This window comes from Calypte anna, chromosome 15 (genome assembly GCF_003957555.1).
Source record: "Calypte anna isolate BGI_N300 chromosome 15, bCalAnn1_v1.p, whole genome shotgun sequence".
Lineage (NCBI taxonomy): Eukaryota > Metazoa > Chordata > Aves > Apodiformes > Trochilidae > Calypte > Calypte anna.
The window spans coordinates 7,805,194-7,828,965 of NC_044261.1; the positions used below are offsets into that span (position 1 = coordinate 7,805,194).

A 23,772-nucleotide genomic window follows, 5' to 3' on the forward strand; every position below is an offset into this window, starting at 1 on the left:
AATAGTAGTGCCAGACCTACTAAAGACTTGTAAGACTTCATCTGCTCTATCCTCCCCATCTTTGCTTCTGTCTTCAAATTAAGTTCATGTTGCATAAGAGACAGAATTAGCTTTTATGTGTGAGATTCTGTTGCACTCCCTAGATATCTGCTATTAGCAGATTATCTATAAACTGCTGTAACAGGAGGTGAAACCAAAAAGGCAAGGACTGCAACAGAGATGTCATGAGCAGTTAAGCAAAGGATCCTTTTGCGTCCTGTTAATTTACAAGCATAGGTCAGAAGTTTACCCTGAAATGTTTGACAGAATATACAGACTGTGGGTCTTGAGATGCAGTTTCTTTTCTCAAATCCTTTTTTTTTTGGCAGGTCTCTCTGATAGAAGCTGTTTTGTCCCAGCATGGAAAGATTTTTGCTCTCTAAGAGCACCATGAAATAGCAGAGGCTATTTTGAGAACCGAGAGTTGGGACTTTTTTAAGCCATAATTATGTCTGCCTTTAAAGATGATGATAAAAATGTAGTTGATGAACAAAATGAGACCACATGATTGATTTTGCCAGATGACATGTTTGATTATGACAGCCTCCTGGTTTCAACAACTTCCAATGTGAAATGAAAAAAAGAGAGAGAGCACTTTATGTAGCACATCTGATTAACTATGACTCTCCAGTCTGCAGTGAGGGGTTGTGGAAGAAAAAAATATCAATAAAACTCCACTAGAAAACAAGAAAATGTCAGGCTATAAATTATTTTGAAAAACCAGTTTTCAGTGAACTATGTCAACCATCAATGTAAGAGATACAAGAACCGTAAGTGTGCTAAATTCATGCTCATTTGTTGTTTATAGGATGGGCACTGGAAGAGTTGCCACATCCATCAAGAACTAGAGGATAATTAGAAAGCTCCTGTGTTTTAGATGGAAAAAATCTCATTGTCACTGTTTAAATTTATTTTGAAGAACCCCTTTTGATTTACAACTTGTTGGTGCATGGCTGACTGGAAAGAGAGACCAAAACTACAGCACTGTCTTCTCATTTTTTTAATATTCTTGTTTTTAATATTACAAGTTATCTTTCTCTTGGGCTTTATCAGAGTAGGAATTTTCCTCTAACTTTGCTGTGCACAAGGATTTGGGTGTAAAAGGAGCTGAGAAAGGCTCAGCAGCAGCAGGTGCTGCTGTGAATTTACTACCTGGGTTCCATGTCCTCCTGCCCTTCAGCTATTGCAACTTTTGCCAGAAAGTACTTAGACTTTTTTTCACCCTGAGGAGCCACCATTTAATCACTGTCTGGATGCTGATCTGGAAGGTCTGTCACAGTGATTTAAGGCATCTTTATCCTCAGGCTACATGCTCTCAGAGCAGGGGGGTGAGCCCCCAGCCTCCTTTAACTTTAGCAGAAAGGGTCTTGAGGCTTTTCCAGCTGATAAATTAAGGAAAGGTTGTGCTTTGGCAAAATTTCTAAATGAGAACCTTTTTTTGTAAAATGTCATCAAAAGATGATATTTTGCTGTTTTTACAACAAAAGTTTCTGTTTTCAGTTTAAACTGACCTTTTGGTTTGAATTATGCTCATATTTAAAAAGCTTTTAACACCAAGCAGATCTTCTGAAAATATTAATAGTTCAGTTTAAGAAAATAAAATTGGAGTAGTTTTTTTGCAGGGAGGAAGATGGAGATGACAAAAAGCCTGTGTTTTAACTGGTGACAACATTTAATTTATATGTTATTCTTGACAATTTAGGACAGCAAAAATTCTAAAAAATGTGAAAATTTTTTCATGATAGGAAAATCTTTTCCAGGCCTGCCGTAGGTGTGTGTGGGTAGTCCAGAGGACATCTGTCTTTGGTAGGCTTTGCTTTGAAAACTGAAGAAAACCTGAGATTCCTGACTTTTATGAATTGCCATGCTGGGATATCATAAACCAGGGATATCTGAGCTGCTCTGAAAACTCCTCCATCTCTTCTCTTGGCTTCATGCAGAAAAGAAAGTCTGAAATCCAAAAGGATATTTCTGTGAAGTGCTGCTCAGGTGGAGTTCAGAACTGGTTTTATAAAACATCAGTATCTCCTTCTAGCTTGAAGTTTTTTGTTTCAGGATGTGCTGAACATCCACCTCTGAAGTGCTGCCTCTGCCAGAAGCCACTGCAGAAATTCTGGGGAAGAGGCTCTGCTGGGCACGTCAGAAATGAGGGAATCCTGCTGGCACATCCATGTTTGGAAGCTGATTCTTATTATTTTCTGACCTCTGGAAGATGTAGACTGAGATTATTCCTTTTAGCAAAGGACCACTGAAATGTCTGTGAGCTTTTGAAAACAGATAAAGCTGGCATGACACAACTGCAAGTTGTAATGTCAGTAATATTTTAGTTTGCTTTAGGGGAGTTGGACTCTTCTTTGGCAAGAGTTAAAGAAGAACTATTTATTTGCCTTCCTAAATCATGTCCCTGTCCTTCATTCAGAGATGAACCAAGGTAAACAAGACATTGTCTCTCCTCTTTTTCTTTAAATACAACGTGCAACTGACTATTGTATAACAAATGGTAAATATTTTATCTGCAGGACAGCAGTATCTCAAGGGTAGTGGAATCCCTGATAGATAGTGCTAGTAAATCATTGTAGTGCAAACCATGAACATTATCATTCAGTTAGTAATTCACCTCTGATGTGGGTACTTGTACTTCTTAATACTTAATATGTCTGTTTATAGAAAAGTTGATTGAGATAATTAGCAGTAAAAATGCTAAAGTAACACAGCTATAGTAACATTTATATTGCTATCAGTTTTGTTTATAGCAGCCTAAAGGGCAATACTGAAATTAGAAATTAGCTACAATTAGCAAATAAATTGAGTGTCTCTTGGAATTACTTGATCATGTATTAAAATGCTGTGCAGTGTGATGCTGGCAGAGGCAAAGCCAAGTCCCTGGGCTGTGGAAGCTGCGTGGAGTCAAGGAGCACAGAAAGCAGAATGATAGAATCATAGAATCATAGAATTGGCTGGGTTGGAAGGGACCTCAGAGATCATCAAGTCCAACCCTTGATCCACTACTGCTGCAGTTCCCAGCCCATGGCACTGAGTGCCACATCCAGTCTCTTTTTAAATATCTCCAGACACGGAGAATCCACTACTTCCCTGGGCAGCCCATTCCAATGGCTGATCACCCTCTCCATAAAGAAATTTTCCGTAAAGAAATCCAACCTAAACCTCCCCTGGCACAACTTGAGACCATGTGAAGCCTCTTTGCTTCTCTGCTTTGCCTGGAGCCTCTCCTGTGCCCAGCCCAGGGCGTCTTTTGAGCCTTTATCCACCTTCACAGGAACCTGGGCTGCTGCACTGCTGTGCAGGTTTGATGAGTGCATGCTGTGGTGCCAGAAACAAAGTTTAATAATGAGAATTTGCCTCTCCATGAGGAAAAAACATGGCTGAGTTTGCTTTTTGGTGATGTGCACCCAAAAGGGAGCAGCTCAGAGTTCAACTCCCACGTTCTCAGTAAATGAACCATTCATTGCTCTGTGCTCCCAGGTAGGAAGAGTTTGCTTCCCATGGTAAGGTACCTGGAAGAAGTCTGCTTGAAAAACGCTCACACACACGTGTGATTATTTTTCATGGTTAGAACTGGGAAGAAATGAGTTGTTTGCTACTGTTAAATGGGTCATTAAATACGGTCTTGAGGATGCAAAGGAGAATCAGCCCATTTCAGGGGCAGTCTCTCTCTCACCTGTTTCATGCAGTTAAACCTTCCTTGTTCTTTCATCCTGCCTTGAATTTCAGAGACATCTTGTTAGAGGCAGACAGGCAATGGTTTTCTGGATCACACGTGTCTTTTAGTTCTGTGCCCAGTGAGGAGAAGGTGCTGATGAATCTCCCCATGCTCTTGATTCAGACACAAGTCCGGAGTCTTCATCTCACTCTTATCTGACTGCTCTTACCTGCTGGGATGTGGTCTGGTTTGGGGTGCACATACTTGGTTGTACTACTGAAACTCTTTCATTTTATGTAAATTTAAGTAATCATTGGCTGGAGAGGCAGAAGACAAGAGATTGACTTAGCAGTGAACTCAAAGGCTGTGGGGACAATTTAATGCTCCACTGAACAGCAACTAATCCTCATGAAGTGAAACAGGAGACATTGCATGGCCAGAAAAGAAATGACCCACAGTCAAGCAGCATTTATTTGGGGTATGGAGAAACATGGAGTGGTGATCTATGCCTGGTGATACACATCTGACTGCCTCCTCTTCCTGCATGCTGCACATCCAGTTCACTTCGGGACTGGAAATTCCACCTTTATCCTGGAGAACACCCCCAACTGGTGTTACACCCATTCCCAGAAAAAATTGGGGGTAAATTAGCATCTTCATAGGAAGCAAAATTTCTGGCTGTTTCCTTCCTTCCTATTCTTCAGATTTTGTCTTTAAAGAGCAAAATGGGGCTGAGGAGTAGGGGAAAGCAGGGACTGAAGATAAATGGGAAGCAATCAGGAGGATTGCAGATGGGGCGGTCACACTGCAGTGCAAATTCCCACTGACTGCTGAGCACCCAGGATCCTGGCTGCCAGGCTGCTGCCTTTTTTTTTTTGTTTTGTTTTTTTTTTTTTTTTTTTTTGTTTTTGTTTTGTTTTTTTTTGTCACTTTTTCTTCAAAGCCAGGTGTCTGAGTTCCCTGTAGATTTCATCCGGGGAGAATTTATCCCTGGTAAATGATTGCACTGAATTTACAGATGAGGCGCCAAACTGTTTCCTTTAATGTTTCAGTTTAGTACCTTTTGCTTTTCAGGTTTGCGTGAGCACTGGCATTTGAAGGCTGTAAATCTGTCACTCAGATAATGGATTTGCTCTTGGTACTAAAATATATAAATAAAAATTACAAGGTCATTAGCCATATCAAGAATAAGAAAAATGTGCTGAGCATTAAATAGCTGACTTCCAGGATGAGTTGGGCAAAAGTGTACTGCTGGTTTTCCCTTCTGATCATGAAAATCAATGAAATGAATTGATTTTCACTTTTTTTCTTTTTGGTAGCACTTTCTCTTTGCATTGGGAACCCTCAGCATATGTCAGTCCAAATTTATGAGCAGTGTGTTTTTCAGTGTATTTCATTTATCAAACACAAATTCCAGTGGCCAGCGATTTACAACAGAACTGTATGAAAAACTGCAAATAAGAATTACCTAAGAATAACAAACAACAACACAAAAGAAAAACCCTAACCAAAAAAAAAAACCCAAACAAAACAAAACTGGAAGAGCAGGTTCTATTTGCCACTCCCCAAGCAATTTATCTTTGTCCCTGAGAAGGCAGATGAGGTGGAGAACTGCCCCAGTGGTGTTACAGAATACATCTTGTCTGAAAATGAGCTCTTTTGCTCAGTAAAAGGCAACCTTGGAAAGCAGTGGATTATATTTTAATATCTTTATTTGAGCTAGACTGTGGTACTAAGTGCAGACCTGAGGGTATTGAAACATAAGCTTCAATCACCCTGCATCACTCTGAATCTCACTGATTCACAGAGACAACTCCTCTTTGTCTCCTGCCAGAGTTCAGACAGTGAATTATCAAGAGGAAAAAATGGCACAGTATGGGTATGCTGGTGTCTGGGAAGGCTGGGTGATGGAGTCTCCACTAACCCCCCATTATCCATCTTCATCAGCTCAGGAGCAGAGAGATAAATGGTCATTTATTGCTTCTTCTGTGCCTGGCCTGCAGGAAAAGGCACACAAAATAGTTGCACCAGAGGTTTCTCCTTTCCTTGCTGCCAGGCAGGGAAGCAACTGTGTGATTTGCTCACCCAGCTTGGGAAGGAGGACACGGTGATGGCCGCACCTCCTGTGCTCCTCTGGGAGTTGGGAGGTGATTGCTGTGTGTGTAAGAAAGGGCAGGAGCACTGGGTAGGAAATGCTTTTTCTGTGCTCACAGAGCAGTCACCTCTGTTGCTGAATAAATGCACATCTTGGCTTGTGTCCAGTTTAACAAGACATCCTGCATGAAGATTTGGGTCTTTATTCTTGGTTAAAATTTTCATGGGATGTTCTGTTTCAAGTAGGTAAGGCAGTGCTTGTTTCTTATGACAAAGGTAGAGCAAAGTGTGGGACAGTTGCTGTGCTGCAAATCAGTGAGGTCTGAAGGGGGTAGATTAGGAAAAGGAAAGAATAAGTGAAGGGCTCACAATCAAAGTCTAAGTTTCCATTGTGAGAGAGTGTGTTTCCATGCTTTCTGTTTTCTGTTGGTATTGTACACGTGGGTAATTTGTTTCCTTCTCTTTCCCAAAAGTCATGTTCAAATCACCACATAAAAGGCATTTGGTGTGCAGTAGGACATCCGAGATGCTTATGGATGCAGATTTTTCTGGTAGTCAGATTTAAGCTATTAAAAGTTTGCTAGTTGACTTGGAGAGTTGACATGGTAACCCCCCTGCAGCCAGTGGATACAACTGATTTGTGCTGAAGTTTCTGGAGCAAGCACTAGGTTACATTAAATCCTCTGACAGAGGTTACCACCTTGTAACTTGTCTTCTGCTTAACACTTCCAAGAACTGTGCCATTATAGGGAAGCGTTTGGATATTTATGGTATCTAAACCTAACACAGTCATCTGCATCACTCAGACTCATCTACAGCCCATGTGCAGAGAGAGGGGGTTCACCCCCAGGGCAGGTGATCTTCAGTATCCTGTTTGACAGTATTGTTTGTCATGCTGTTGTTTGGCAGTATCCTTCTCCTAGCAGGCAACCTTCCATCTACAGCATCTGAAAAGAAGCAGTTGTATTATGTTAAAAAAAAAAAAATAGAAATTATAACCATTTCTCCTTTTCTCCTCCCAACTCCCCCAGGTCTGGCAGTGTGGGGGAAGCATGGAGGTGCTGCCTTGCTCTCGGGTGGCACACATTGAGCGCACCAAGAAGCCCTACAACAACGACATCGATTACTATGCAAAGCGCAACGCCCTGCGGGCTGCTGAGGTCTGGATGGATGACTTCAAGTCACACGTCTACATGGCCTGGAACATCCCCATGGCAGTAAGTGCAGGGCTCACTTTCTCCAAGATAGTGGCAGAAACCTGGGTGGCTGCTCCTAGTTTGCTCTGTGAGGTGAAGGGTGTTACTGCAGCTGCCCAGGGTTAGGGGGATGGGTGTTTTCATGCTGGAGGGTGCTTAATACAGAGTTCTGCCATGTGAATTTGTTGCCTGGGTATTGGTTTTATGTGCTCAGGAGTGGTGACACAGATTTATAATTGAACTAGAGCACGATGTTTCAGGTTTATGTGTTCCTCAGAAGTCATTAATTTGGGATGCCATTAAACTTTGAGGTGTTCATATGCCACAGTGGTGAGGACTACAGAAATGTCCATAAATAAATATAATCATTCATCATGAGACTCAGTAGACCTGACCAACATAAAAAAGCAAGTATGCAATAAAAGAATCACACATTAACTCACTTTATTGGCTACAGGCTGAGAGTTGCAATGTGGACACATTCTGTTTCTTACTGTGCATACAAAGTGCAGGTGGCATGTGGAGACCTCTAAGAAACCATGTAATATAAATACTAGATAAATTTGCAGGTTCAATTTATCACTTTATTCTGTAAGTATGTCACATACTACACCTTCACTGAGCATATTTCTTTGAGAGAAGAGGTATATGTTATATCCCAGTCAGGGAAAGCTGACTACTGCTGGATCCTTTAGTGATATTTGCATCCAAATTATTTGCATGAAGGGGCACTGGGAATGTGGCTGAGGGTAAGCATACTCAGATCTGTAGGTGATGCTGGTTTAGTTAATCCATATGTGAAGGGTTTGTCCAGAGCTGATAAAAGTGGATGGAAACAAGAATGTTCCTATGTGAACAGGAAGAGAGGGGAAACCCAGCAGTGTCTTTGTCAACACTGAGTTATGACCCAGAGTTCATCAAAGCCACAGGAGTCTTGTCAAAGACGTCATCAGATTTAGTCTGTGTCCTAAATACATACTTGTATTTTCATACTTAGGTAATAAAAAAAAAACCATTTTTGTTCATTCCTGCTGCAGCTGTGCAAACACATTTTCCTCCAGAAGCAATGTTTAAGTCTTCTCTATGAGATGTCTGAATATTCAGATGGCCACACATGTCCTAATTTTACTTACTGCAATGCTGGAAATTAGGTCTCTATGAAGATGTGTTTTGGTGAATTATTTTGGCATGAGAGGTAATTGCAGAGAATTATTTTGCCTTATTAAGGCCATGCTGCATAACTTCTTTCTCACATAAGATTTCCCTATTAGTAGGAGGAAAAAGCAGCATCCATCTAATTTTTTAGAGGCATTTTGGCCCTGTCTGCATCTATTTGATAAAATAGTACGTTTCAACTAGGAGATGAAAAAGTAGTAACCTTGGTAAATTTGTTTGCTTGATGCCTTCTGCAAATGAGTTCTGAGAAAAGACAAGACATTTAAATAAGCATTTACACCAAAACATGATTTCCTTTAATCTCTCTGAGATTACTTATTGATGTAGTTTTCTGCACTGAGCTATACAGCAGTGCTTAAAAAAAAGGCACATCTACATTAAGAGACATAAACTCAGCAGAAGTACTGAACATTAAAATTTTCTTTCCATAGAATAAATTGATTGATAAAATGTGCATCATAAAAATAACCCCATTAGCTCTCAAGGAAGGGAAGCCAGTGTTAGAGAGCTGTTCCAGTGTAGAATTCAGTTGGGATGACTAAAAGGTACTGTACTGTTAGAAGCCCTAAGAAAAACCTTCTGCAGGAGAACCAGAAACCTTATTGCCTGGTTAAAATTATATGTCCACATGCTAAATTCTGTGGACACCTCATTCTTGTACCATCTCACTGGAACCTGCACATGAAGACTGCAGCTAATCCAGAGCATGGAATTTTCATAGCTGCTCGATTTGCTGCTCTTGTCTTCTGTAGAAATGGCCCTGGAAAGAGGGCCCTGTAAGTGCCTCGTGTCAGAAAAAAGTAGAAAGAAGGCAAGTAGAGTCTGTGTTGTCTTCCATATCAAAACCCATCCAGATTAACCCTTTCATAACCTTTTTCAACAACCTGCTTCCTGCCAAGTTATTGAGGTATCTGTGCATAACACTTATGGTGACTGGCAGATGATCTTTAGACTCATCTGCAGACCATATTCCTAGAACCTGAATTCAGCAGGAGAGCTTTACTTTAGCTAAACAATTATTTGGTCTGCCCCTGCTTATCGTCTATTCCCTGACAGTTTTGGTGATAAAGGAACCTTATAGTGAATGATTTATTGTTCTGAGTGCCTCCAAGAACTGCTCTTCTTCCATGCAGCCTGAAGTACCCGAATTAACATCCATTTGACTGGATGCTGCATAGAGAGCTCATGACAAAGTATGCATCAGGCAGCAGCAGTGAGCACAGCAAACTCTTTATGTGGCAAATAGAAAAACCTGTTCAGTGTTACTTTTGTATTCTCTTCTGAAAACAAGGCATCTGTTGGGGATTCAAATAAACCCTGAGCTAAGTTTTGCTGTTGTCTTGTAACCCTGCATTAGACAGAATTAAGAAATGTACAGAAAGCTTTCTGGAGGAAACAAACGAGGCACTTCAGACATCCATGCAGGACACCCCAGTTTCAGTTTCATTTGATTCATGCACTCTCAGAAAAGACTTTTAGATGAGGTCTCTTACTATCAATGTTGAACTGTGATGTTATGTTGTTATTAAAATCAACAGACACTAACTCAGGACCTGGCAATTTTTAAATGGCTGGGTTTGGTAATTTTGATTTGACTCTTCCAGAATGAGTTTTTCATGGGATTTATATTCAAACATGAATTAAACTCTGAAGAAGAAGAAGAAGAGGTTTTGGGTGTAACTGCTCAAGTCTACAAATGAGCTTCATTTCCAGTAAAAAAATCAGGCTGGTATATGCAAATAAAATGGAGCTTAATGACTTTTTTAGCAGCTCTGCTTTGAAGTTTTAACAGGTCTATTCTGATCTCATTTACATTAGTGAGTACCCAAGGCTGTTACTAGAGTAAACCATGATCAAGCTGGCATATCTTAGACCAGAATTACAGCCTAAATTCCTAATGAATCTGAAAGCAATGGAGTTCAGGTTTGATTGCAAACATTTAGAATTGCTGTAAGTAACAACGTACTTATTGTATTCTTACTGTTTTGATTTACATTTGGTTTTTTTTTTTTCATGTTTGTTATCCTCTTTCTGTTGGCTTTCATTAATATTTATTGTCTACTCTGAACAGCAGCTGTTTGATGAGCTGTTACTCACAAAAGAGAGAGGGAACTATAGCTTGGTATACAAAATGAACTCCAATTTGGGTTCAGTAAAGATAACAACAGTAAAGTCAATGCAGTGAGATTTCTTTATTCTTTTTCTGCTTTGTGTAGAACCCTGGAGTTGACTTTGGAGATGTCTCAGAAAGAATAGCTCTACGACAGCGACTGCAGTGCCGGAGTTTTAAGTGGTACTTGGAGAACGTCTACCCTGAAATGAGGGTTTATAACAATACAGTCACTTATGGAGAGGTAGAGTATGTCTGAAAATGCATCAGGGCTGCAGCAGAGCAGTCCTTTCACCTTAGTGGGGGGTATCAATATGTACAGAGCAATTTCAATTCAGCCCAGTAGTAGCAACAGAAATGCCCCCCCCCTACTTTTAATCAACACTCAGAAATGGGGCTTTGAGCAGCACTCAGTGAAATGTAGCAGATGAAATCATTCCCACTGACACACAACCTCCTTGGCTGACATTTGAATTGAGAAGCTCCAGGTAACCATATTCCCAAATAGGATGCCACAGACATCACAAAGAAAACATCAGCAGTCAGGAGATCTAAATAAATTACAGTTAATGAGAACAGTTGAGTTCAATGAATTGTTTTTTTAAGTAAAGAACCACCCCTTCTTTGGGTTTTGCCAAACTATAAAGATTACATTCATTTGGTTTTTTCACTTCCAGAATCCTCCTTGTTCAGGATAAAAAGCAACATGTCCTTGCTCGTGGAAAAGTCATTAGAGGAAAAACAATTTTGCTGCTTTGTTCTCAGATCCTGAATTTTCATTTGTGTCCTGGTATTGAGTTAGACCTTGGAACACCTACTCAGAGACAGCTGAGTGGATAGGTTACTTACCTCTAATAGAATGCTTGATCCCAGTGTGTTAGAAACGTGTAGATGTTTTGGTTCACCTGGGCTGTCTGTATCATTTCTTGCTCTTTTGTGAACCAACCAAAGCTCCAATGTATTCTCAACCCCAATCTTTAAAGAAGTCAGACATGCCCTCTGCAGCTCTTTGAATCTGTACATGTGCCTGTAATACAAGGGCTGCTGTCACTTGTGACTGTCAACTGGGGTGAAGTTTCTCCTGCTGCATGATTTTTTAAGATTCTGTTTTAATTGTCTGCTTGAACTAGAACTAAATCCAAAGGCAGTGTATTTTCACACAAGACAACTAAGTGGGCATCCTTCCTTTCTGTTCCATTTGATTGACTTCATATAAAAATAAGCCAGGCACTTCAAATATTGATACAAAGTCAAGTTTTATTGCATAATATCACTTTGCATCCTAATATAACTATCCCTGGCAGTAAGTGAGGAAAGACATTTAGTAAATTCACCAGGAGCTATTAGTAACTGTCAGCTCTGAGGAGGCTGTTAACTGCAGAGAACATTGGCAGCACTGCCAATGTTGTATCAGTTACACCAGATGGTTAGCAAGCTGGGCTCTAAAAAGTTGTGGGTTTTTTTTCTGTTGAGTGGTCGCATAGAAGGTTCTTGAGTCAAACAGGAAGTTTAGTGATGCCAGTATCTAATTCATTAAAATTTATAATAAAATGGAGCCACACAAGCTATTTAGCTAGAATAAACTGGCATAGTTCCCTTCCAGTCTTACAATGACCCTAATGAAAAAAATAGTGATTTCATTCTAAATGACATCAAGCTTGTTATTAAATGCTTTCTTTTCTGGTTATTTTCCTGGAGGAAAAGATGCCTGGATTTTAGTGAATTTAAAGGAAAATAGATGTATTGAGTAGATGTGAACAGATTGAAACAGCAGTAAAAATACATTTCCTACTGACTCAATTCACAGTTTTTTCAAGCCATGTCGTAAAGCTGTCTTCATCTTCTTTTGCCTTTATAGTACCTAAGTCATAAAATAACCTCCTGAAATGTAGCTGTTGGTGAGCCCTTTATCCAATTAGATTCCCTGTTATGCCCATACACTATAATATGAAAGATTATTTACCAATGTTTCCAACATGTAATGTAGAAATTATTTGTATAACATGAGAGGTGGACAGACAAATACTTCACAGTCTAAACCAAAACTGAACTGTTGATTGTTTCAAAATGTCTCTCTAAAACCCAAATTTTTCATGGTTTTTGTTTTGATACAAGCAATAGGAGCAAATGAAAAGGTGCCACATCCAACACCATTCCTGGGTAGTTCCTGTAGTGTTTGGGGAAGTCAAGGTCAACATTTATATTTACCCAAGGCTAATTTGGAGCAAAATTTGGCCTGAGTTTCTTAAGAGTGAATTTTATGGGCTTGTGATTCTTGAGCAAGTATAACTCTGCCCCAAAGTCTGTAAAGACAGCAGGTTGTCCAAATGGCTTTTCCTGGAGCAAATTCACATTTTCATCCTGTAATACCTGGAGAATAAGCATGTATTCCTTAGAGAAGAACAGTTTTACATTTTAGTTGTTTCACTAACTGTGGTACAGCTAAGATTTAGGTGGGTTGAACTTGCATCTTAAACATTTCTCTCTAATCCAAGTGCTTCTTTTCTGACCTGGTTACAGGTGCGTAACAGCAAAGCAAGCGGCTACTGCTTAGATCAGGGAGCTGAAGAAGATGACAAAGCAATCCTTTACCCATGCCATGGAATGTCCTCTCAGGTAACTGTTTAAAATCCCATCAATAGGGAGAATTTCAACATAAAGAATTTTCAGATGAAAGAAGTAAGAAATGTGGTGTTTTGGAGCCGCAGAGGAAAATCTCTGCCTTTACTCCAGTCTTCTCGGGTGCCCTTTTCAAGGTTGTTCAGCATATGAATCTGTAGGTTGAAGATGCCAGTTATGAAAACAGAAGAAGAACCATGAAAATTTGTTTTCATAACAGATAGATTCACCAAAGACTAATGAATGAGAAGTTCTTCTTGTTATGACATGAATTATTCTAGGAATAGCATCTCTTTAAACTGACTGTTCAGAGCTCCAAGAGGCTGCTGATGAGATTCCCCAAGCAGGCAAGAAGTTAACTACATATTTAACGTTGACTTCAAAGGGAATTAAGAATATATCTAAACTTAATACTTTTCTAAAATAGAATATTTCTTTTTTGTCAGTCCCTGGGTGCATTATTATTTTCTTATAGAAGTCTGAAGATTTTGAAATGACATTTCTTCCTTCCATGCTCACATTGATGCTACTTGTTTTTTAAATACAAGCAAGATATTATTTAAATCCAGGGCTTTAGCTTCTTCCAAAATGTAATTCTAGTTTCTTTTGAAGTACCATCTGAATCAAGACTACATTAATGAACATTCTCATGCATAAATAAACTCTGACCTTATCACGGACTTAACAATTATCTTATGTTCAGTCATACATATATTGATCTGGAGTCCTGGCTTGTACTTTAACAGAGAAGCATAACAAGAGTTGCAAAATATAAATATTGCCTGTTGTGCTTAATTATAAGCTGATGGAGTGAGATAGACAGGAATTCAGTGAAATAGACAGTAATTCCTACTGATAAGATGTCCACCTTCAGCAGGATTGTTGTGGAACTTTTGACTGACATTTTCTTAGTAGAGGCAGAAGGAACAGCATTTGAGTAAGGTATCAAAATAGTGTTGCTTAATTAGATGCAAATGAGCTTTCCAAGAAGACTCTAGTTAGAGATGTCAGGGCACACAGAGAGAGTTCAGTCTCTTGCTCCCTTCTATTTCTGCCCAGAAAATTGCAAATTAAAGTCCTTCCAGAAAGTCCCTTTACAATATCTAATCTCTTATCATCATGCGAATGCTGAGAATAAAAAAAAATGTTTCTGATTGTAATTTATTTTGCAATTTAAGCCTTTAACTTGTTTACATCCATGACTCCTGTTTGATAGCGTATGCTTTGACTTCCAGAAGAAAGTAAGTAAAGGCATAAGTTTCTGTGAATTTATTTGAAAGTAAGTATGATGTGCCCAGCTTCTCCTGACTAACTCCTAAATCTGGGGGCAAAGTAGCTCAGCTCCAGCTCTGAACAATGATTTTTCTATTAAGGAACAGGTCATTTTCCTTTTAGTAAGATGTAAATATGTTGCCTAGTAGATGATGCCTTTTGAACTGTGGGCCCTAGACTAGACACTTCTTCTCTTCTTAGATTCATGTAATAATACACGTGTTTACCACCCAATAAATTAAAGTTGGGTAGTGACTCCTCATGAAGTGTTAAAATCCAAATCATTCTCTATGTGTGAGATTTATGAAAGTATGGGAAAGGCAAAAAATTAATCTACTAAATCACCCTGCAGAACCTTCCATTTCCTTTTTTTTTTCCTGAAAAGAAAAAAAAAAGAAAAAAGAGAGAAAATAAGTTTTTATTGTATAAGAAACACCAAGCAGAAAGCAGAGGTGATGTTTTATCTAAGTTGAGTATTTCACAGACAAGCATGGGCTGGAGCCACTCAAATGCAGCCAAGTTAATTAATGATTACACAGCTGGAAAACTTCTATCATCTCACCACAATTTACAAAATTAATTCTGTATGAGAAGCACAGCTGCACAAACCCTCATCAAGGATATTCAAGCACGTAGCATGAAAGGTGTTGACAGCAAGTATTTTAATATATTAAATAAACATTTTTTAAGTCTGTATTTTAATCAGCCTGGGTGAGCACAGTTGTCTGTTATGTTTAGCTTTCAGGTGCTGCCATTTTCATCTCCAGCACAGGTCATAAAATACCCCTGCTGAATGCAGATCTGGATTAGTTGTATATATGGGAGGGTGGACCCCCCCAAAAGTGCTTTGTGTTGTTTTGGAAGCTGCTTAGAATGCTTACAGGACATGCTGGGTTTGAACCATCTAAAAGCAATTCTGTAGCCATGGTGGAAATACTGTCTCAGAGACTCTCTTGAATGCTGTGATGTGGAACTGATTTTATATATATATATATATATATAAATATATGTGTGTGTGTGTGTGTGAAAGAGAAGTTAATAAAATGGCATCCAGGGACAGCAAAGCCCTGGTGAACAGTTTCATTCTCTGCCCTCCTCTCTTCCTTTTCACAACTGAGAAGGCAGAGGCACTGCCTTCTCAGGGAGAAGGGAGAACACCCTCAGCACTCAGATGAAGCAGAAAGAAGGGAGATCTCAAGGTTTGGGTTCCTGGAGCTCACAGCTCTGCAAACAGATGGATTAAGAGATGAAAGGCTTTACTTAAACTGTCACTTGAGGGCAGATACTGAACATTTTGCTTGGTAGAGCTGTGGCTTGCCAGAGTTGGAGGCTGGGTAGCAGCTCTGATTGCTCATCACAGGGTGGATGAAAAGGGAGCTTCTCAGCCAGCATTAATGAACAAGCTAGAACCCACAGCAAGAAGCAGTGGGTAAAATTCTGTAACAAAACTCCAAGTTTGGTAATTTGTGTTTGTCTTGTGTTGGTAATATTCGAGGGAATTAAGGTGGTTTGGATTCCTGTAGAGTTCTCTGTTTCAGTTTCCATGTCAGCTGAGATTACCTTATCCTCAAGGATCATTTCAAATTTCCTTTTGCTTGAGAGCAAGAGTGAGAGAAAGGGGTTAAATGCAGTGTGGAAAACTACCAGGGCCATCCTGGTAACTCCTTCCTACAAAAAATTATCTGCTGTTATTTTAGACTTTTTCTTCTTTTTTCCACTTGACTGAAAATCAGCATGAGTGGATTTTTCTGAAGTCGTATCTTTCAGTTAAAAGCTGGAATTTACTTCTCACATTGATGCTCCTGAATCATCCCCTTCCATAGGCAGCACCACTCACTATTTTTGAAGCAGATATGGTGGCTGTGATAAACAATCTGTGTCTTCTTTTCCATTCTGCTCAGCTTTCTGAAAGCTGAAGGGAAAGCTATCATGTTATCATAGGTTCAGCAGATAACATCAGGATTAGATCTTTGGGGTATTCAATAGACCACTTAGCTTCAGTGTCATTTATATGGATCCTTCAGCTCTTCTTAGATAAAGGGAAAATTGAGCAAAGGTGTCCATCCTCGGGTGATGCATAAAAAAATGTACATACAGACTGCAATGGGAGTATGTGGATACCCAGGACTCAGCCCATCAAGGCTTGCACAGACTTGTTTTGTTTTTTTTCTTTAATTAATGGGATTTGATACTCCTTAATAAATAAAAGGGACTCCTTTGCTTCTGGCTGGCTGGCACTGGGGATGAATTTGGTGTGATGTATCATGCCCATAGTCCTAATGCAAATTCAGAGGTTATTTTGTTTCAGTATGGGAGTGGCACTTCAGATCAAATTCAAACAAAGCAGTTGTCATTTTCTCAATTTCATTGACTCTGTATCTCACTTCCTGCTTTCTAGTCTACTTATTTTAATGCTAATTTTATTTTCACAGTGTATGTTGTCTCTAGGAAGTTATGATATAAAGCTTTTGGAAAGAGATGTTATTAATCATATCGTAGTTTCTTTAACCTTAATTTCTGGTCTGATTTCCCAGAAGGAGGCACTAAAGCTTTATTATGTATTATGTTCTGAACTGATATAATTGCTTGTAGGTGGTTTTTTTAGAATTTTATTTAATTTTAGGATAAGCCCAAGATTTTATGATTGTTGGAACTCTTGGCAGAAAGTAGAGAGTCAGAAAAATTGAGCATGTGATAATCTATTTGTCTGGTTATTGTATAGATGACAATTCACAGAACCAAATCATCCCTGCCTGTTGAGCTGTCCCACAGCTGCCACTTTCATAGTGGAGGTGGAAAATACACAAGCTCTGCTATAACCTCAGGTTTAAGCAGAAATAATACACAGGGTAGCAGTGTCTTTCCCAAGTACATGACTACTGTGCTACTGAGATTCTAAAGATTTTAGACCATTTTTATACTGGTACAGAAAATACAGCTTATCCTAAACCACAGGGAAAACTGATCTATAGCACAGAGCAGGCAGCCCATTATAAACAGTGGGTTTGATTATATCTCTCCAGGTACCAAAACACCACATAGCAGCCTGGATAGCTCTGCCTTAGCTTGGTAATCAAAACCAGCACCATGGGCAGCCTGCTCTGTAGTGTGGGATCAATTAAAATGGTCTAAAATATTCTTTGTGTTTAGAATCTCAGACCTGGAGAGATATAATAAAGACAGCAAGATGAACACATTTCCCAGTCAGTGTGAGTTTGAGTCATGCTTGCAGTTCCTTTGAACTCTGCTGAGTATCCAGTAGGTATGAGAAGGATGAAATACACGGACAGGTTTCACTATGAAAAACAATTTGTAGGTGGTTTTTTTCTCCCTCCTTTATGAGGGAAAAAAATAAGGAAGTTAATTTGTCTGAGCTGGCAGTCCCATCATATTTTGAAATACCGCTTTCTTGAGCTTTTTTTACATATGTCCCCCATATCCTTAGAGTAAAAGGCAAAAGTAGTGTCTCAGTTTAGTGTACAGACAGTACAGTGCCACTGTTCACACCACAGAGCACCCTTATGGGGTTACCCCTCTGCTTTCCCTAATGCAGGGGCTGTTCTAGCTCTGTGCTTCACATGCCTGCTCTGAAGTGGCAGGTGGGAAAATGAAGACATAGTTTGTCAAAGGGGATCTGGTCTGGGAGAGAGCAGAACATGCTCTGTTTACCACCAGCAAGATTATTCACAGCATGACTGCTGAGGTTAATAAGGCTGGAGGCAGAAAGCCAGGCTCTGATTTGAGGTTCTTTGATTGACTCTTAATGGTATCTCATGCACTTGTCAGTGGCATCCAATAAATGGCAGGCACTTCTGACCTCCCTTCCCTTTCCTGTTAAGTAATTTCAGCCATATAATAGCAGTCAGACCAGACAGGAGGTGAATTTCCTGAGTGATAATTGCATTTCTTTGGTTGCTCAGCTTTTCACCCTGCAGCCTTGCAGAATATCAGCCATGGAGCTGACTCCACTTTGCAGTCTCGTGGCACCCAGGTGCTACACTTGACTGCTTCAAAAATAAGAAGGGCAAAATATTCTCATGCTATAATGACTGGATTTAAACCCAAGAAGAAGTAGATCTATCTGATCTGACATCCTGCCCTGCTGCCAAATTGACATAGTGCATTTTCATTTTAATGTGCTTTGATTTCTGCCTCAATAGGCTCTCCCTCAACTATCTAAAAAGCAGCAGTAATTAAGTAGATTACTTTCTAATTTCTGCAACTCATAAATGAGATCTCCATCACTATCATGGTTATCTCAGTGCAATGTGACAGAGAGCTGACAGAGCCCCTTTGCCCTCTAAATGAGCATCTCAGAACCACCCTTAAAACTTTGAGGTTTTGTTAGAATTCAGATTGAAACAAATAGTAGTAAGAGAAGAATCAGATCTGGAAGAGGCAGAGTAAAAGGTTTGAAATCAACCTTCCTTTGTCAAGATTGTGTTCTTCAGGCCTGCTGTCACCCACCAGTTCTGTGGCCAATATTAATGTGATATATTCTGGCACACTGAGATTACAAGACAACAATTTTTTTTACCACACTTTCTAGATAGGGATTCTTTTCTTTTCTTGGGGGCCTTTTTATGTGAACGACTTGATGTAGTGAAATGAGGCAACCAGGTGCCACTAATTACCAGGGAGAGGGCATGAGCTTGTGTTAAGCCCACTTGTGCCTGATTAGGACGGGCCCCCACTGCGTATGAGCAGGACTGGGGGGCCAAGAAAAGGTGAGGCCTGAGGCACAGGCTCAGCTCATTCCTGAGCAAGCCAGCAGAGAGGTCAGTTGAATCTGGAGCAGTAGCACTGAGCCAGGGTAACCAGTCCTGGGGGCAACAGACCCAGAGCACCATTTGTGCACTTCTGCTGGAACACCTCAGAGCGCCGTGCCCTAAGAGAGGTTCATCTTGCAACAACCTGAGGCAAGTGAAATCACCACTTAAAACTGAGGAAAGACTAAAAAAATCCTACACTCCTGTAAAACTAATGTGAATGATTTTGCCTCAGTTTATCACTAAAAGAACCCTCTAAAGTAATAAATGGCCCTCACCTGAAGACTCTAATTCAGCATTCACCACATCACTAAGTGGCAGAACAGTAAAGCCTCACACAAAGCTGAAATATCAGTGTGTCATTCTTTATTATCTAGGCCTGAAACATATGTTAGCAAATTTGCTGTTATTTCCCTAATGATTTTTTTTCCTCTCACATTTTTGGATACCGGTTGCATGGTTGGATTTTTTTCAGTAACATTTATTTACAAAAGCTAATTAGATTTGTTGCTCTCAATAGCCTCTAACAGAGCTCTTCAACAACCAGCATGACAAACTGACATCCTGTCCTTGTTCAGTCAGCTCCTGCTGACTGGCTATGATTTCTGTAGTGATTACTCCACTTTTTTCTGCCCTTTTGCAGTGGAAGAGCAGGAGGGGACTTGTGGGGAGCAGAGGTGTGACAGAAGAGGGAACATTGTGTCCCACGAGAGACCCTGTGCAGTAAAACAAAGTCTCCCAAGCTGTGCCCTGGAGTGCCACACCAGGAACGTCCCAACACGTGGCAGAACACAGAGCTGGGGCAGCAGCTTGTGGGGAAGGCAGCTGCAGGGTTCCCTGAGGCTTTGATTTAAAAATTCCCTTTTTTTTTTTACCCCAGCTTGTCCGCTACAGCTCTGAAGGTGTCCTGCAGCTGGGGCCACTGGGCTCCACTGCCTTCCTGCCTGACTCCAAATGCCTGGTTGATGATGGGAAGGGCAGGACACCAACTCTGAAAAAGTGTGAAGATGTCCTGAGGCCAGCACAGAGGTTCTGGGATTTCACACAGGTATGGAAGTGCTCAAGGAGCCTTGTGGAGATCAATTGGAAAAAAAAAAAAAAAAAGCTGTTCTAGAGGTTGTTTAATGAAAAAACAGGTTTGGAGAGGACTATCCCAGGAATCTCCCCTTATGTCTTCTGGAATTATTCAGCTGTGTTTTCTGTAGGTCATGTGCTATCCAGTAATTTTCTTTTCTTAGGAGTAGGAATTTTGGGGTATGCTTTCTAGGAATTTTTAGTTATCCTTTCTTGAAGTATTCTCAATTTCTGTAATGACTGTCAAAAACATGCTTGTAATTTATTAGTTTTTTAGTGTCCAGGAAGTTCTGTTTCTAGTTTTATTTAGGTTTTTTTTCTAGCATCTTTCTAGGGTTTTCTAGATATACAGCTTTCATTTTTTATGATTTTCAACAGCTTTCTTAGTTTCTGGGATTTCCTGTATCTTGAGGTCTGTAGGAATTGTCTAGGGCTTTGTAGGGATTTTCCAGTGATTTCCAGAGAATTTTCTAGCAATCTCTAAATAGATGATTATCTAGGAATTGTTTTGGCACTTTGTATGGATTACCTATTTTCTCCCAGGAATTTCTAGCATTTTCCAGGACTTTATCACGATAGATACAGAGCTTTTGAGGCATTTTAGAGTGCTTTCAAGGAATTTACAGTTCTGACACTATTTTTCATGTTGTCTTCCCACCTTTTCTATTCAATCTTCTAATCTTTTTTTTTTTTTTTTTTTCCTCAGAATGGTCCAATCATCAGCAGAGACACTGGTCGCTGTCTAGAAGTGGAAATGTCAAAGGATGCAAATTTTGGGCTCAGATTGGTCGTCCAAAGGTGCTCGGGGCAGAAATGGATGATTAGAAACTGGATAAAACATGGTCGGCACTGACTGCAGGGGCTGGGAAGCTGCCTCTCCTGCTCTTGTCCATTGCTCAGTGTGCCATATCTTGCAAGGCATTTGTCTTAAATTAGTTTGGAAGAGAACTTGGCTCTCAAGAGTCCCCCCTAGTTGGGCATTCAGGGGTAAAAAGGAGAAAAAGAAAAGCAGACACATGCATGCCCTATTTGACTCGTCCTTGCTCCTGTAGATGACCTGGGAACTTGAACAGGAGTTTTCTGTTGCTTTGAAAATCTTGTGAAGAGCAGAACACAACAGAAAAGTGGGCTCCTGAAGTTCTAAGGGAATGAAGAGACAGATGGTTCTATGATGAGTTCAAAGGAGAGATCCCAATACTGCCTCATAGAGAGAGTTCTTGGATGGGTGGCTTTTTAGCTTTAAGTTATTGACCGGTGCACAACTCCTATGGTGAATAATTATGTGCCTTTTTTATTGTACTTGGTATAAGAGAGGACTGGAAAAATCCTACATTTTCAGCATGTCTGGTTCGTTGTACTAAACAAAATGATCTGTAAATAACACTGGAAATATAATATATGATAAATTTTGAGGTTGATTGCTTAGGAGTCTCTGTTTCTAGAAGGAGACTGTTCCGCAAATGTTTACAGGTGGTTCTCAACATACAAGCTGCTAAAAAGCAGCATTTTAGAGACCTCTTCTAGTTAGACACAGGTAAATGTTGAATAGTTAAAATAGCCACATGCTCCATTATATTGCCACATTTTACATTAGTTGGCTGCAAAGGCATCAGAGCATAGCACTTGCCTATTGAACTCTTTTGAGGCAGTACATGTCCTAGTAGATGAATCAATGTCCCGAGGCCTCAGTTGGCCCCCCTAAGCCCTGAGTCCAGAGGTTCCCATCCTGCAGTGCTGTGGATGCAAGTGCAGTTGTCTTGTTCCAGGAACTGCCTGGAAGCTGGATACTCATTTCTTCTGAAAACAAGTTGACTGACTTGAGTGCCATCTGTGGAATCCATCAACTTCCATTTTGTTCCCCGTCCTGTGAAAATGTCAAATGTGAGCAAATCCACGTTGTGAGCACTGTCCAGACAAATTTCCTGAGCAAACCAACAAAGACTTTTCAGTATTTGAAAAACAAACACCTAGGGATAGGAGGGTAAATCAGAGCAAGGAATAGGTAGCATATATTATAAATAGTTACTCTGAAATATAAATAATTTACTGCAACTGACCCACTGACAGCATCTTTGTGAACAGAAATTTGGTAATGGATCCAGTGGTTCAAGCAGAATCTGTGCACAGGCTGCCAGAGCAATGGCAAGGCTGTCAAAGTAGGATCTGTTCACTGTTTAATATTTTATAGTAATTTTTAAGAAGTTTTGTTTTGTTTGAGCCAGGAAAACAGGTAATAGCAGACACTGTGGTACTGTGAAACTTTGTGATCTGTTTCTTGAAGAGCTTTTGCCATTCCCTATATCAAGGCATGCTGAACAAAACAGAATGAAAGCCAAGTTAATTTTTAAAGGGCATGATATGTAATAAACTATTTACTTTTGCCATCCAAAATTCATCAGGTCTTGTCAACTCTTGGTTAGTATTTACAGAGCACATCAGTATATTTTTGTCCCAATTTTATTTTTGAAATGGAGTGTGCACAATGTAATGCAAAGCCAATGCTCCTGCAGTTTATTTGTGGCTAATTGCTAATCTTTATTTATGTCATGTGGCTCAGGTTATGCATGAATATATACAAAAGAATAATTCTGGGTGAAATGCTAAATAGAAAAATGCTTAAAATTCTGTGTTTATGGTTAGCTGAACACAACCTCTTGAACAGTGTAATAAGACCTGCAGAGAGAGGTAACATTTTCAATAAATCAAGCAATACAATAAAAAATTGTGGACAAGTTCCATATTTAAACCTTCCTGCAGGTCTTAAATAGATAGGAGACTTCATACTAAATACACACTGGGAATGGTTGTCCTGTGTTTCACCTCCTTATGCTAAACTATTTGAGAATTTTAAAGGGTAGTTACCATCTATGGAGCAGGTGCTGAATGCTTTGTACAGAAGTTCTACTTGTGACTTTTCATCTTCTCTGCAGATACAATTTTTAAGTTGTTTGAAAGCTGTATTCTCCTTTTGTTTACTCTGATGGAGTTGGCCAAGGGAGGTGAGAAGGCAAAAGACATTTTTGCCAGGTGAGCTTTTCTGGGAGTATCACAGGTCATTCACACCACTTGTAGTCTTTCTAGTGAGCTAAGTTCTAACCATTTTATATAAAGATGGCTGGGAGCTGAAAGGAATTATGTATCAGAGTGACTACTAAAGGCCTCAGAGAATATCAAGTTATTATACCGAATAGACACAAATTTACAATGTTCTTTTGGGGTCCCTCCCCCTTTTTGCTTTTTTTTTTTTTTTTACCTCCTGTCCCTCTAGACTTGATCCTTGTTTAGCAATGACCCTTTCTAATCCTGGGTAAATGAAAAAGGGAGGAATACCAGATTTTAAATGTCCTCTCAAGTGTTGCAATTGCAGTTTTGGAGCTTTGAAGCTGGGAAGACCAGATAGATTCTGCATTTGCTGGCAGAGATTTCAAGTAAACATGAGACCCCTTCACTGTGACAGCACCAGAATGAATGTGGGTTGGTAATCTTGACATTTTGCTACTGCAGATATTCAGTGCCTGGAGCAGAGCATTTGCATTTGGCTGCACTGCCCAACTGAGTGGTCACTCCTGGCAAGCTCTGAGTGCAGAGGCTACAGGTTGCAGAAGGCTTTCAGGATAAGAAGAAAAGCAGGTAGATAAATAGCTCAGAGAGTTACAGAATATATGGAATTCAAATAGCTTCAAATAAGTAATTCAAATATGTTCTATGATCATGTTATGTCATTTTTAAGATTAACTGAAACAATTTCTCATATATAAAGAC

The 23,772-nt window shown here is 39.8% G+C and overlaps 1 protein-coding gene across 1 annotated transcript in view; it reads left to right on the top strand.

Annotated features, from left to right (window-relative positions):
- Window positions 1–20,863, top strand: part of GALNT9 (polypeptide N-acetylgalactosaminyltransferase 9) — a 122,236-nt gene extending 101,373 nt beyond the window's left edge. The window contains exons 7-11 of the mRNA XM_008502757.2: window positions 6,826–7,011; window positions 10,383–10,520; window positions 12,797–12,892; window positions 19,817–19,984; window positions 20,717–20,863. Coding sequence (XP_008500979.1) covers window positions 6,826–7,011; window positions 10,383–10,520; window positions 12,797–12,892; window positions 19,817–19,984; window positions 20,717–20,863 — 735 coding nt within the window. The remainder of the gene's footprint in view (window positions 1–6,825; window positions 7,012–10,382; window positions 10,521–12,796; window positions 12,893–19,816; window positions 19,985–20,716) is intronic.
- The last annotated feature ends 2,909 nt before the right edge of the window (window positions 20,864–23,772 follow it).